This window comes from Ornithorhynchus anatinus, chromosome 21, assembly GCF_004115215.2.
Source record: "Ornithorhynchus anatinus isolate Pmale09 chromosome 21, mOrnAna1.pri.v4, whole genome shotgun sequence".
Classification (NCBI taxonomy): Eukaryota; Metazoa; Chordata; class Mammalia; order Monotremata; family Ornithorhynchidae; genus Ornithorhynchus; species Ornithorhynchus anatinus.
Genome location: NC_041748.1, coordinates 11,677,060 through 11,691,010, shown reverse-complemented (window position 1 = coordinate 11,691,010; position 13,951 = coordinate 11,677,060). Strand labels below are relative to the sequence as shown.

At 47.2% G+C, this 13,951-nt stretch overlaps 1 protein-coding gene across 7 annotated transcripts in view; it reads right to left on the bottom strand.

The window, feature by feature from the left end:
- Window positions 1–13,951, bottom strand: part of BBS9 (Bardet-Biedl syndrome 9) — a 483,236-nt gene that overhangs the window by 295,618 nt on the left and 173,667 nt on the right. For all 7 annotated transcript variants that reach the window (XR_005661271.1, XM_039915128.1, XM_039915127.1 and 4 more), the window contains one exon: window positions 9,638–9,819. Coding sequence is in view for 6 of the 7 variants with exons in the window: in XM_039915128.1 (XP_039771062.1) it covers window positions 9,638–9,819 (182 nt within the window). In the remaining variant the exon portion in view is untranslated. The remainder of the gene's footprint in view (window positions 1–9,637; window positions 9,820–13,951) is intronic.

Sequence of the window (13,951 nt, the reverse complement as noted above, 5' to 3'; positions counted from 1 at the left end):
ATAATATCGGTGGTCTTTGTTAAGCGCTTACTACGTGCCAAGCACCGTTCTAAGCGCTGGGGGAGATCCAAGGTGATCAGGTTGTCCCACATTGGGCCCACAGTCAATCCCCAGATTAAAATGAGGGAACTGAGGCACAGAGAAGTGAAGAGACTTGACCACAGCAGACGAGTGGCGGAGTTGCGATTAGAACCCGCGACCTCTGATGTCCAAGCCGGGGCTCTTCCACTGAGCCGCGCTGCTTCTCTGATATCCTCACTCTTCCCCATTTCTCCTATCGGCAATTTATTTAAAAGTCCGTCTCTCACTCTAGAATGTAAACTCCTTGTAGGCAGGAATTATCTGCTCCTGCACTTTCCCAAGCGTTTACTACAGTACCAAGTCGGATCTACTGGCCAGAAGTTACTGCTATCACCAGCAGTCTGATTTGATTTAAAATTGCAATACGGTGATAATCTTTTCAATAACTCACAACTGTGGGCTAACGATTGGTATAAATACCAGGGACATAATTATATCATCAACACAGTAGAGCCTTCCTTCAAGGATTCTAACAGCAATCCAGTTTTCATTCATTAAAAGCATCGTTATCATTATTATTTTAAAACTGCCTGACAGATTTTGGTCACAACAGGAGTAGCTAAAATTTTGATTCCTCATAATAATCATCATCATCCACTGGTCAACCAATAGGATGTATTGAGCACTTAATAGTAATAATAATGTTGGCATTTGTTAAGCGTTTATTATGGGCAGAACACTGTTCTAAGTGCTGGCATAGATACAGGGTAATCAGATTGTCCCGCGTGAGGCTCACAGTCTCAATCCCCGTTCTACAGATGAGGTAACTGAGGCACGGAGAAATGAAGTGACTTGCCCACGTTCACACAGCTGACAAGTGGCAGAGGCAGGATTTGAACCCATGACCTCCGGCTCCCAAGTCCGGGCTCTTTCCCTTGAGCCAAACTTACTGAATGCAAACCCCGTACTGAACGCTCGTGACAGTACTAGTCCATCAGTGGCATTTATATTCAGTCCGTCAGTCGTAGTTATTGCGTGCTACAGCATGGCACAGTGGAAAGAGCACGGGCTTGGAGTCAGCCGTCGTGGGTTCAAATCCCGGCTCTGCCACTGATCGGCTGTGTGACTCTGGGCAAGTCGCTTGACTTCTCCGTGCCTCAGTTACCTCAGCTCTGAAATGGGGATGAAGACTGTGAGCACCACGTGGGACAACCTGATGACCCTACATCTACCCCAGCGCTCAGAACAGTGCTCGGCACATAGTACGCTCTTAACAGATGCCATCATTATTTATTATTATTACTGTGTGCAGAGCACTGGAATAAGCCTCGGGAGAGCACAACATAATAGACACAGTGATCTTACATTGAGAGCTGTCTGTATGCAGAGCACTGTAGTGATTGCTCAGGAGAGTAGAAAACAACAGAATTGGTAGACATTTTCCCGACCCACGACGAGTTAATAATAAGAATAATGTTGGTATTTGTTAAGCGCTTACTATGTGCAGAGCACTGTTCTAAGCGCTGAGGGAGATACAGGGTAATCAGGTCGTCCCACGTGAGGCTCACGGTTAATCCCCATTTTACAGATGAGGTAACTGAGGCCCAGAGAAGTGAAGTGACTCGCCCACAGTCACACAGCTGACAAGTGGCAGTGCCGCGAGTCGAACCCATGACCTCTGACTCCGAAGCCCAGGCTCTTTCCACTGAGCCACGCTGCTTCCCCCAATCCACAGTCTAGAGGGGGAGACAGACATTAAAAGAAATTACAGACGGATGGTGTGGGGCTGCAGGTGGGGTGACTATCAAGTGCTGAAAGGGTCTGGATCCAAATGCGAAGACAACCCGGACGGGAGGGAGAGTAGGGGAAATGCTGGAGTAAAGGTCTCTCGGAAGAGATACGATTGACTCAGTGGAAAGAGCTCGGGCCTGGGAGTCAGCGGTCACGGGTTCGAATCCCGGCTCTGCCACTTGTCAGCTGTGTGACTGTGGGCGAGTCACATCACTTCTCTGGGCCTCAGTGACCGCATCTGTAAAACGATGAAGACGGTGAGCCCCACGTGGGACAACCTGATTCCCTTGGATCTCCCCCAGCGCTTAGAACGGTGCTCTGCACGTAGTAAGCACTTAACAAATACCAGCATTATTATTATAAGGCTTCGGAGGTGGGGAGAGTGGTCATCTGTTGGATATGAAGGGGGAGGGAATTCCAGGACAGAGGAAGGAGGTGGACGAGGGGTCAGCGGTGAGATGGACGGTACGGCGAGTAGGCTCGTCAATTCATTCATTCGATAGTATTTATTGAGCGCTCACTATGTGCAGAGCATTAGAGGAGCGAAGCGAGCAGGCTGAGTTGTAGGAGGAAATCAGTGAAGTGAGGTGAGGAAGGAAGGCAGGAGAGCTCACCAACTGCCTTAAAGTCGATGGTGAGGAGTTTCTGTTCGACGCAGAGGTGGATGGGCAACCACTGGATGGTCTTGAGGAGTGGGGACACATGGTAGAGGGGTTTTTTTTTAAGAAAAAGATCACGGTTGATCTACCATTAATCAAATTAAATTATCTACCATTTAATCAAAAAAAATCTCGTGGACAATTCCGAAGAGAACAAGACTTTCGAAAAGTCTAATATTGCACTGTTCAGTGCCGTAGAGCACGGCCTGAACGATGTTTGCTTTTCCGTGTTCTCTGAAAGTCGTTACTCAACTCTACTTCAAGTTCCCTTCACCCCGACCCCCTAGAATGGTTGTCCAAGGCAGAATGCCTTCTCATGCTGAACCCCAGAAGGAGAGATTGTCATTTAGGGACATCTTTGACCCCAGGGAGTTTACCGTTTGAAGTCAGGACAAAGTGACATAAAGGACTCCCACCTTCCTTTAGATATTAATCCTTTCAGGCCCATACCATCAAGTAAGAGTGTGTTTGTGAGTTTTGATGAAACATGGACGATGAGGTCTTATTTCGGTGTGCTAAAAAAAAGCACCGTGTGACCAATACTCCATTCCACACCCTGCTTATGTAAACGACGTCCCCTGCTATGCCGACACATTCACCACTTGCAAAACCCAGCTTTATTTGCAATTTTTGCAAATCTCGTATCTGCTGAACAGAAAGTCCTGGGTAAGGATCTTGCCAGGTATGGAAATTCTCTGATCCTGCGCTGGAAGGAAACCGGGCCTGGGAGTCGGAGGACCTGCGTTCTAATCCCGACTCTGCAAACTGCCTGTTTGGGCAGTTCACTTAACTTCTCCACGCCTCAGTTACCTCACCTGTAAAATGGGGATTAAATACCTGATCTCCTTCCTACTTAGACTGTGATTTCCCATATGGGACAGGGCCTGTGTGCAGTCTAACCTGTATCTCCCCCAGGCATATAGGACGGTGCCTAACAGGTATAGTGGTTATTATCATCTCTGCAGCTAAAACTCTTCTTTTTCTTCTCGACAATGCAACGACTGTAGAATCAATCAATAAATGGCACTTACTGAGTGATTACTACGTTCAGGCCACTGAACTAAGTGCTTGGGAGAGTAAAATGAAACAGAAATAGCAGACACGTTCCCTGCCCGTGATGAATCCGGCAGTCCTGCGAATTTCCTCGGAGTTCCATCTGTAGAAACAAAGCTTATGCAGAAATAAAGACTTTAAGTCCAATTCCGGCTCATGGATTTCCGTGGAAATGCCGTCAGGCCCCGGGTCTGATTTTTCCTGAGGTGGTGGTTTCTTCGAAGGTTGGAGTTAAGAGTGCTACTTTACATCTCGGCCAGTGAGTTCTCCAGACTACCCAGGGCCTTAAATTCCACCGTGGGAACGATGTCCGGGAGATCGACGTTAAGAGGCCGGAGCCATCGGCAACTTTCTCAAGCTACGGCGGTGCGTCTGAAGCCCCATAGCTCCTTCAGTTACGGGCAAAAGAGGTCCCGATTTCATGGCAGCCAGCCCGGCCCCCAAACGTCTCAGCCCTGGTTGGGTAATTCCCAACTCACGCTATATTGGCGATGTCTTTAGACCTGCCTTTTGATATGATTACGGGTAATATCAAGGTGTTGAAGTATTTTTTCATTTGCCGGTGGATTTGCATCATTTCTATTGACTCCACCTTCACGGTGTCATTTTGCACTACCCACAGTCTGGTAAATTGCCCAGAAACACTGACTCAATCATCTCTCTCACCTCACCTCGCTAATCTCCTACTTACAATCCAGCCCACACACTTTGCTCCTCCAATTCCAGCCTACCAGCTGTGCCTCGATCGCATCTCTCTCACCGCCGACCCCTTGCTCACAGACTCCCCCCGGCCTGGGATTCCTCCCCCTCCACGTCCGAACGACCACCGCTCTCCCCTTCTTTAAATAACGACCAGGGTACTTGTTAAGCGCTTACCATGTGCCAGGTACTGTTCTAAGCACTGGGGTAGATACAAATTATTCAGGTTGGACCCTGTCCCTGTCCCACGTGGGGCTCACGGTCTCGATCCCCATTTTAGAGATGAGGTGACTGAGGCCCAGAGAAGTGAAGTGACTTGGCCAAGGTCACGCAACAGACACGTGGCGGGGCTGGGATTAGAACCGGGTCCTTCTGACAACCAGGCCCGTGCTCTAACCACTCAACCACACAGCTTCTTGCCCTGCTAAAATCCCATCTCTTCCAAGACGCCTTCCCTCACTAACTTCTCTTTTACCACCCTATTTGCCCTGCCTTCTGAGTCACGTAGGCACTTGAGTCTGCACCCCTTAAACACTTTGATAATCACCCCAACCCCAGCCCACAGCACTTACGTACACATTCTTATACCTTGCCTTTTTCCCTCATGGTAATTTAATGTCTGTCTCCTCCACTTGAATATAAAACCATTCAATCATATCTGTGGGCAGAGTACTGTACTGAGCGCTTGGGAGAGTACAATACAATGATAAACAGACACAATCTCTGCCCATAGGGAGCTTACAGACTAGAGAAAGGGGGGAATGCCCTTGAGAGCGGGGATTGTGTCTATGAAAATTACAGCACCGTACTCTCCCAAGGGCTTAATGAGGTACACTGCTCAATAAGAACCACTGGCTGACTCCACATCAAACAAAAATTCCTCAGCGTCGGCTTTAAAGGACTCAATCACCTCGCCCCCTCCGACCTCACCTCGCTACTCTCCTACTACGACCCAGCCCGCACACTTCACTCCTCTAATGTTAACCTTCTCACTGTGCCTTGATCTCTTCTATCTCGCCTCACCCACGTCCACCTGGAACGCCCTCCCTCCTCCAATCCGACAGACAATTACGCTCCCACTGTTCAAAGCCTGATTGAGGGCACGTCTCCTCCAAGAGGCCTTCCTAAGCCCTCCTTTCCTCTTCTCCCACTCCCTTCTGCGTCGACCTGAAGTGCTCCCTATGTTCATCCCCCCTTTCCAGCCCCACAGCACTTACGTAGTAAAAAAAAAAAACCCAAAGCCACGGAATTTAGTCCTAAACAGAGGCCGAAATACACTATATCACTCTAGATCAGGAAATATCTACAGCATATTCAGCGGGAGCTCTAATTTCTAGAAATAAGCCTGTTCTAACCCTGCCTTATTAACGATACTAATAATTACTGTGGTACTTGGTAATAATGACTATGATACTATGGTATGAAGCAGCCTGGCTTAGTGGAAAGAGCCCTAGCTTGGGAGTCGGAGGTCGTGGGTTCTAATCCCACCTCCGCCACTTGTCTGCTGTGTGACTTTGGCCAAGTCCCTTAACTCCTCTGTGCCTCAGTTACCTCACCTGTAAAATGGGGATTAAGCGTGTGAGCCCCACGAGGGACAACCTGCTTACCTCGTATATATCCCAGAACTTAGAAAAGTGCTTGGCACATAGTAAGTGCTTAAATACCATAATTATTATTATTATTCCTTGTTATATGCTTACTATTTTCCTACTACTGTATTATAGATTCCAGATAATCAGGTTGGACACAGTCCCTGTCCCACTTGGGGCTCACAGTCTAAGTAGGAGGAAGTAGGATTTAATCCCCATTTTACGGATGAGGAAACTGAGGCACATAAAAGTGAAATGACTCTCCCCAGGTCACACAGCAGACAAGTGGCAGAGCCGGGATTAGAGCCCAGGTCTTCTGACTTCCAGGCCCGGCCTCTTTCCACACTGTTTCCCACTTTTAGTCTAGATTGGATTCTCTTTAGTGTCCCAAGTGCCATCAGGTCACTTGTGGGTTTGTCAAATAAATACTAGTCCAATAAGGAAAAACACTGACTCTAGTCCCTTGAAAGTAGATAGCAGATGCCAGTGTGGGACCTATTTGATAGGGATTTCAGTTCCTCATCACATGTCCAGGGAGTTGAGCGCCTTGATTGGGAGGCCCAGTTTCAAACCCCATCGAGCAGAAGGCCCAGGAACAGAATTGAAATTCCAGGCCAAGCAGGCCACTGTGATAATAATAATAATGACTGTGGTATTTGTTAAGCGCTTACTATGTGCCCAGCACCGTTCTAAGCGCTGGGGTAGATGCAAGGTGGATACAGTCCCTGTCCCACATGGGGCTCACCGTCTTAATCTCCATTTTACAGATGAGGCACCTTAGGCCCAGAGAAGTGAAATGACTTGCCAAAGGTCACCCGGCAGACATGCGGCAGAAGCGGGTTTAGAACTCACGTCCTCTGACTTCCGGGCCCGTGCTCTTTCCACAGGCCGCTCTGCAAATGCCACCACGCTCTTTTACCCCTCCAGCTAGATTTCAAGGGTGCTGCTTCAGAAAAAGCCAGGCTACCTTCAAACTGATGGGGACCGGGCTAACGGGCTCCCAAACCCCAGGTCATCGTATAATTCCACATCTGCAACTTGCATTTCCCATATACATCCAAATTCGGCTTTAAAGCCTCCCATTACCACACTTAATATTTACCACGTGTTCGACATGCGTCCTGCAAAATGGGCTTGGACATTTAGCTGCAGGCTTTGTTAAAAGAGATGGTTTGAAATACTTCCTCGAAGCCCGTGATCTCAAAGTGTTTACTCTTTAGGTCACCCTCTGTATGAGAGTGAAGAAAACTTATGAGAGTCGTAGATTTACTAGTAAATTCTCCGTTGAGAATGTGCCAGGCCAGCTAAAACATATTCTAATTTGAACATCTTCCTAGAAAGAGAGGGCATTCCTGAAGATTGCAATCTCCGTGTGGGCAAGTATCTTGGCTAGCAACTTTAGTGTACTGTCCTCTCCCAAGCCCTCAGACAAGTGCTCTACACACAGTAAGTGCTCAATTATTTTATTTATGGTATTTACTAAGGTCTTACTATGGATTCTACAATGTTCTAAGCATTGGGATGGATTCGAGTTCAAGCTGGATACAGTCCCTGCCCCATAGGTCAGGGAGGGAGTAGGAGGGAGAATGGGTATTGAATTCTCCGTTCTGTCGTTGAGGAAACTGAGGTACATAAAAGGTAAACGACTTGCCCAAGGTCACAGCAGGCAAGTGGCAGAGCTGGGATTAGAATTCAGGTCCTCAGTCTCCCAGGCCTATCCTTAATCCACCAGGCCGTGTTGTTCTCCACTCTATACCACGGATTGATTTCTTTAGAAAATAATAATGATAAAAACTACAGTATTTCTTAACCCCCTCACTGTGTGCCAAGCACAGTACACTGGAGCAGATACTATTTGATTGGGTCAGATACGGTTAATCAGTTCAGACACGGTCCCTGCCCCACTTGGGGCTCACAGTCTAAATAAGAGGGAGAAGTATTGCTTAAATTTTTATTAGGGTGACATCGTACCACGGTTCTGCCAAGCGAAGGACTTGAAATTACTTCAGATAAAACAAGACTTCTTCCATCAACCTCCATGTAAAAAAGAGAAATTAATGCTGTTCTCCCCTTTGAGAAGTTTAGCCAGCTGCGGTGGGGGAAAAGAAGTCCTCAGAGGTTAACTTTAGTTCTGCATTTGCGTCTATAACAGACTCCAAACCAAGCTTTGGTCCAACAGTTGCCCAGATGAAGAGTGAAAGGATGACAAGAACGATGCAGGAGATAAACCTAAGGATGCGGCACCTTTCGAACTCAGCAGGATCACTGATATCATCAAGCCTGTGGCTCTACAGAGCTGGGACTGGCTGAGACACCAAAGATAAATCGAAAAATCTCATTAACGCTTGGCTTGTAGAGGAAGTCAGGTATCAGAAGTGATTTGAACATGGAAATCATCAAGAGCGGACGTTCAGACGAGCTAATTCTAACCTCTGAGATGAAATCACGTTCGGATTATGGAGTAGCATTTAAAGCGATACGTAATGGCTTCTAGAAATACGATGAGAGAAATCCGCCCCCGATCCCACTCTCCACATTAAGAAGAGAGTCGTTCCCACGCAACCGACAGGTGCCGGTCCCCTTAGAAAAATCCTGCCCGTGGCAATCCAACAAATCCAATTCTTATTACTTCTATTTGGCGCCGGGCAGCTGACGCAAACTGAAGCACAGTCTTCAGATACAATTCACTTTCTGGAACTTGGCACGGCTCGAATGACTCGTTTCTCTGGGTTCTTTTCAAAGCTTCAGAAAAGAACCTGACTTTGACCAACTAAAGACTGCACTGTTCAAGCTTCTAAAAAAAATTTAAAAATCAATATTTTCCCTGAATTCTCACATACTCGGAGCGACGGAATCGCTCTTAGGTGCAGAAGCAAATGTGTAGGAATCCAGAGCCGTGAATGGACCAAGGAGAAAGTCTGGCTTTATTTGTTATTTTTCTTGGCTTCAGACACTGGATTTCTTTTATTATTCCTACTTGTTTTAATATTTATTTTATGTGAAAATCATTCATAGATTCTCAAATGCATTTTTAACTATATTTAAGTAATGCTTTTCACATGTCTAACTCAAGTCGTGCTTTTTTGGAAACAATTCACAATCAAACTAGGCCCCCGCGAATCGACCAACGGGATCATTTGGAGTTATCTGAAAACTCAGGAACTGAAAATACCACCAATAAGTGAGTTATTAGCAGTCAGCGCATCACTGATTACATATACTCCATTTGACCAACTAATTAGCTGGGCACAAAAATGTCAGAGCTAAAACTAATTTCGATTTTAGTTCCACACGGTAGCTCATTTATTTTACTTCAAGGCTCTGCCTTGTAAAAGGAGCGAACGAGAAATAATTCCAAGACACCAAAATAAAAGAGATCCTTTGTAAATCTGAACACTACCGTCTCCCCTGGCATCTTCTGCCTCCAGGTTTTAAATGAAAAAGAAAACGGGGCACTTTTCCTCCAACCTATTCCCAAGAAATCAACTGGGAAATTGTACATATATTTCTCTGAGGTCTCACTATGCCACTTAAATAGGGAATAATACAGCTTTCCCTGGTGCTATTTAGTATCTGACAAAAGTTTTAACCAAGATATGGGAGACTTACAAGTCATACACGAGAGCACCGGAAGCACGCATTCATTCACTCATTCATTCAATCGTATTTACGGAGCGCGTACTGTGTGCGAACCACCGCACTAAACGCCTGGGAGAGAACATCACAACATAAAGAGACGCATTCCTTGCCCACAACGAGCTCACAGTCTAGAGGAGAGGGGTCAGAAACTACATTCTAAAAATAATAAGAGAGCAAACAGGGTACCTTGGGTTTTGGAAACTTCCTTGATGGTTTTCTGCAGCGCTTTCCATTCCACGTCGAGCTCTTCATAGTTTATCTCTCTCGACCCCACTTTCGGAGCTTGGAACAGAGAGGGGTCGGTACCAAGGTAGGAGCACTGCAGGTGGCCATTATCACTCAGAGTCACTATCACCCCTTTGAGGCCTCTGCAACGAAGAAGGAAAATCACATCTCAGAGTCAACTCTCAGCACTCAGAACAGTGCCCGGCACACAGTAAGCACTTAAATACCATGAAGAAAACCCCCAAAACTGCGAATGGTTCCTACTTCAAAATTGTGCTTTAACTGAGGATCTTCAACCCGATCAACGCTGGCAAGGTCCTTGCAAGAGAGTGAATTTATCAGAATCTATTTTCCACCAGAAATTATGACGTGAAATTCTCAATCCAGGAATTTAAGAACAGTTCTGTTTAGAAAGATCGAAAAAGAAATGTCACGGCTTCACACTGGCCCTGGATTGATGGAGCAAAAGCGACAGTGTGGCCGAGTGGACGCAGCACGGGCCGGGGACTCAGAAGGACCTGGGTTCTAATCCCAGCTCTACCACTTGTCTACCGTGTGACCTTGGACAAGTCATTTAACTTCTCTGAGGCTCAGTTACCTCATCTGTAAAATGGGGGTTGAGAACGTGAGCCCCATGTAGGACAGGAACGGTGTCCAACCTGATTTGCTTGTAATAATAATAATAATGTTGGTATTTGTTAAGCGCTTACTACGTGCCGAGCGCTGTTCTAAGCGCTGGGGTAGATACAGGGTAATCGGGTTGTCCCAAGTGAGGCTCACAGTTAATCCCCATTTTACAGATGAGGGAACTAATGTATCCACCCCAGTGCTTAATACAGTCCCCGGCACACAGCGAGTGCTTAACAAGAACCCCAACCATTATTACTGTTATTTACTTCCCTGTGCCTCAGTCACCTCATCTGAAAAATGGGGATTAAGACTGTGAGCCTTATGCGGAACAGAGACTGTGTCCAACCTGATTATCTTTTGACTACCCCAGCATTTAGTTCAATGCCTGGCACATAGTAAGCACTTACTAAATACCATTACAAAAGAAAAGGAAAAACACACAAGCATCAACCAAACCAGTGTCCCCTCATTACCTTTCCGTGAGATCCATCCCCGTCCAAAAAATCACAGTCAATCACAATCACATCTGATTATTTGATTTGACAGTGACAGTCAAAAAATCAATCAGTGGTATTCATTGAGCACCTACCATGTGCCAAGCACTTATCACTTGGGAGAGCACAACAGAGTTCCTTGTCCTCAAACAACTTAAAATCGAGTGGGGGAGAGACAGACACTAAAATTTATAAATAGGAGGAAGAAGGAATGTGGATCTTGTTGCTTATCATTAGGAAATCAAATAAAAAGTGGGGGGCATTAAGGTGGCTGACACTGAGGTAAGGGAGGCATGCGAATCACGTAGAAATAATTATAAAAATTAATAACGATGGTATTTGTTAAGTGCTTACCTGGGGCCAGGCACTGTACTAAGCGTCGGGTGGATACAAGCAAATCGGGTGGTCCCTGTCCGACTGGGGGCTCACAGTCTCAATCCCCATTTTACAGATGAGGTAACCAAGGCACGGAGAAGAGAGATGGTCACACAGCAGAGACGTGGCGGGGCTGGGATTAGAACCCATGACCTTATGACTCCCAAGCCCGTGCTCTATCCACTAGGCCCCCATCATCCCATCATCACCCGGAAGACCATTGATGATAACATCGACGCCGTGAACTCACTGAGGCAACCAACTGGATTGTATCGTATTCTCCCACGCACTTAGGAGAGTGTTCTGTACAAAGTAAGCACTTCATAAATACAACTGACTGATTGATCGATTGATTGAAGGGGGCAGGGAAACCTCCCCGACTTCTCCGGACGATCCGACAGAAGTCCTTCCCAAACACGGCCAGGGACTGGCTGACTTGACCGTGACCTTGTGCCGAAGGCCGAGCAGACTCCGACTTGGCGACACCCTGAAATATGAGGGTGCGCCTTAGAAATAATAACGTTGGTATTTGTTAAGCGCTTAGTATGTGCCGAGCACCGTTCTAAGCGCCGGGGTGGATACAGGGTCATCAGGTTGTCCCACGTGGGGCTCACCGTTAATCCCCATTTTCCAGATGAGGGAACTGACGCACAGAGAAGTGAAGTGACTTGCCCACAGTCACACAGCTGACAAGTGGCAGAGCTGGGATTCGAACTCATGACCTCTGACTCCCAAACCCGGGCTCTTTCCACGGAGACACCAGACCACCCAGGGTGAAGTCGAACGAGGAAGCCCATCTTCGGGGCAGAACCGGACGACGTCGGGGGGGGGAAGGGGTAAGAGAAGAATCGGGGGCAAGTCTTTGCTCTGCGGGCCAGAGACCACCGGTCCAGACACCGACATAAAGGCAAATCAGTAAAAGGCATCGTCGTGGATCTCTTAATGTGTCATCTCCTTCATGAAGGGGTAATTATACCGGGATAATGAGTGGAATGTATATATTTACATTAAGTCTGTTTCCTCCCCTCTATGTACGTTCACTGTGGGCAGGGAATGCGGCCGCTCACTGTCATATTGTACTCTCCCCAGTGCTTTGCACGGTGCTAAAGTGCTCGACAAACAGTACTCAAGTGTTTTGATAAACACAACTGAATGAAGGAACGAGGGGGCTCTTTCCCTCCTTGGGGGGTCCTCTTACGAGAACCCCGTTACGTGGTTGATGGAGGTAGTTCTCGGCAAAATCAGAGAGAAGCGGCGTGGCTCGGTGGAAAGAGCCCAGGCTTGGGAGTCAGAGGTCATGGGTTCGAATCCCGGCCCTGCCACTTGACAGCTGTATGACTGTGGGCGAGTCACTTCTCTTTGCCTCAGTTAAAGGGGATAAAGACTGTGAGCCCCATGTGGGACAACCTGATTACCCTGCATCTACCCCAGCACTTAGAACAGTGCTCTGCACATAGTAAGTGCTTAACAAATACCAACATTAATATTATTAAAATCTATTTAGATAAGTGAGAGCTTAAGTAATGGATTAGAATAATAATAATTATTATTATGGTATGGGAAAAGAGAAGCAGCTTGGCCTGATGGATAAAGCAGAGGCCTGGGAGCCAGAAGATCATGGGTTCTAATCCAGCCTCCACCACTCTGCTGTGTGACCTCGGGCAAATCACTTCACTTCTCTGGGCCTCAGTTACCTCACCTGTGAAATGGGGACCAAGACTGGGAGCCCCACGCGGAACAGGGACCGTGTCCATCCGATTTGCATGTACCCACCGTTGCGCTTAGTAGAGATCCTGGCACATAGTAAGGGCTTAATAAATACCATACCATTAATTCTTCTTCTTCTTCTTCTTCTTCTTATTATTATTATTATTATTAAATTCAGCAAAGACCAACCATCAGCGTAGATGTGCCAATTCTGTTGCATTGTGTACTCCCGAGCGCTTAATACAGTGCTCAACCGTTCAATAAATACCATTGATCGATTGCCCGTGGCTCAGTGGAAAGAGCCCGGGCTTGGGAGTCAGAGGTCATGGGTTCGAATCCCGGCTCTGCCATTTGAGATCCCAAAATCAAATTTCAAGGAACTCCATCGCTCCGTGGAGAATGGAACTGCAGCAACGGCTGCCTAGAGACAGATCCCCACTCTCCTCCTCTTCAGAGCCCTCTTCAAATCAGACTTCCTCCAAGAACTCTTCCTTAACTCACCTCTCTTTTCCCCATGCGGTTCAACCATCCTTTCTGCACTGCCTGGGCATTTGGATCCTTACCCCCTAAACACTCTGAAACTCACCCCTTCACATTCTATTATTTATTATTATTATCATCACGGTCTTTGTTAAGCACTTTAATATGAGCCATATTAAGCGCTGGGTGGATACAAGCAAATGGGTTGGACACAGTCCCGGTGCCAGGTGGGGCTCACAGTCTCAATTCCCATTTTACAGATGAGGTCACTGAGCCGCCCCATCTCAAGGTCGCACCCGGGGAGTTTCCAGTCCTCTACCAGTCCCGGCTACGGGAGGGAGAGTCGAGCAGAGGCCTACCCGTTCCATTCCTAGCTCGGCCAGTGGCTAGCGAGTGGAAGGCCGTCTCCTCCAAGTCCAAACTCACCCGTGCCGGGCAGCAGCGGCACGGGAGAGAGTCGAGGGCAGAGACTTGTTTACTGCGCGGAAGGAGGCAGTGGGAAACCACTTCCATATTTTTACCAAGAAAACCCTATGGATCCGCTACCAGAACGACTGCAGATGGAAGTGGGACGCTCCGGGAGAGATGT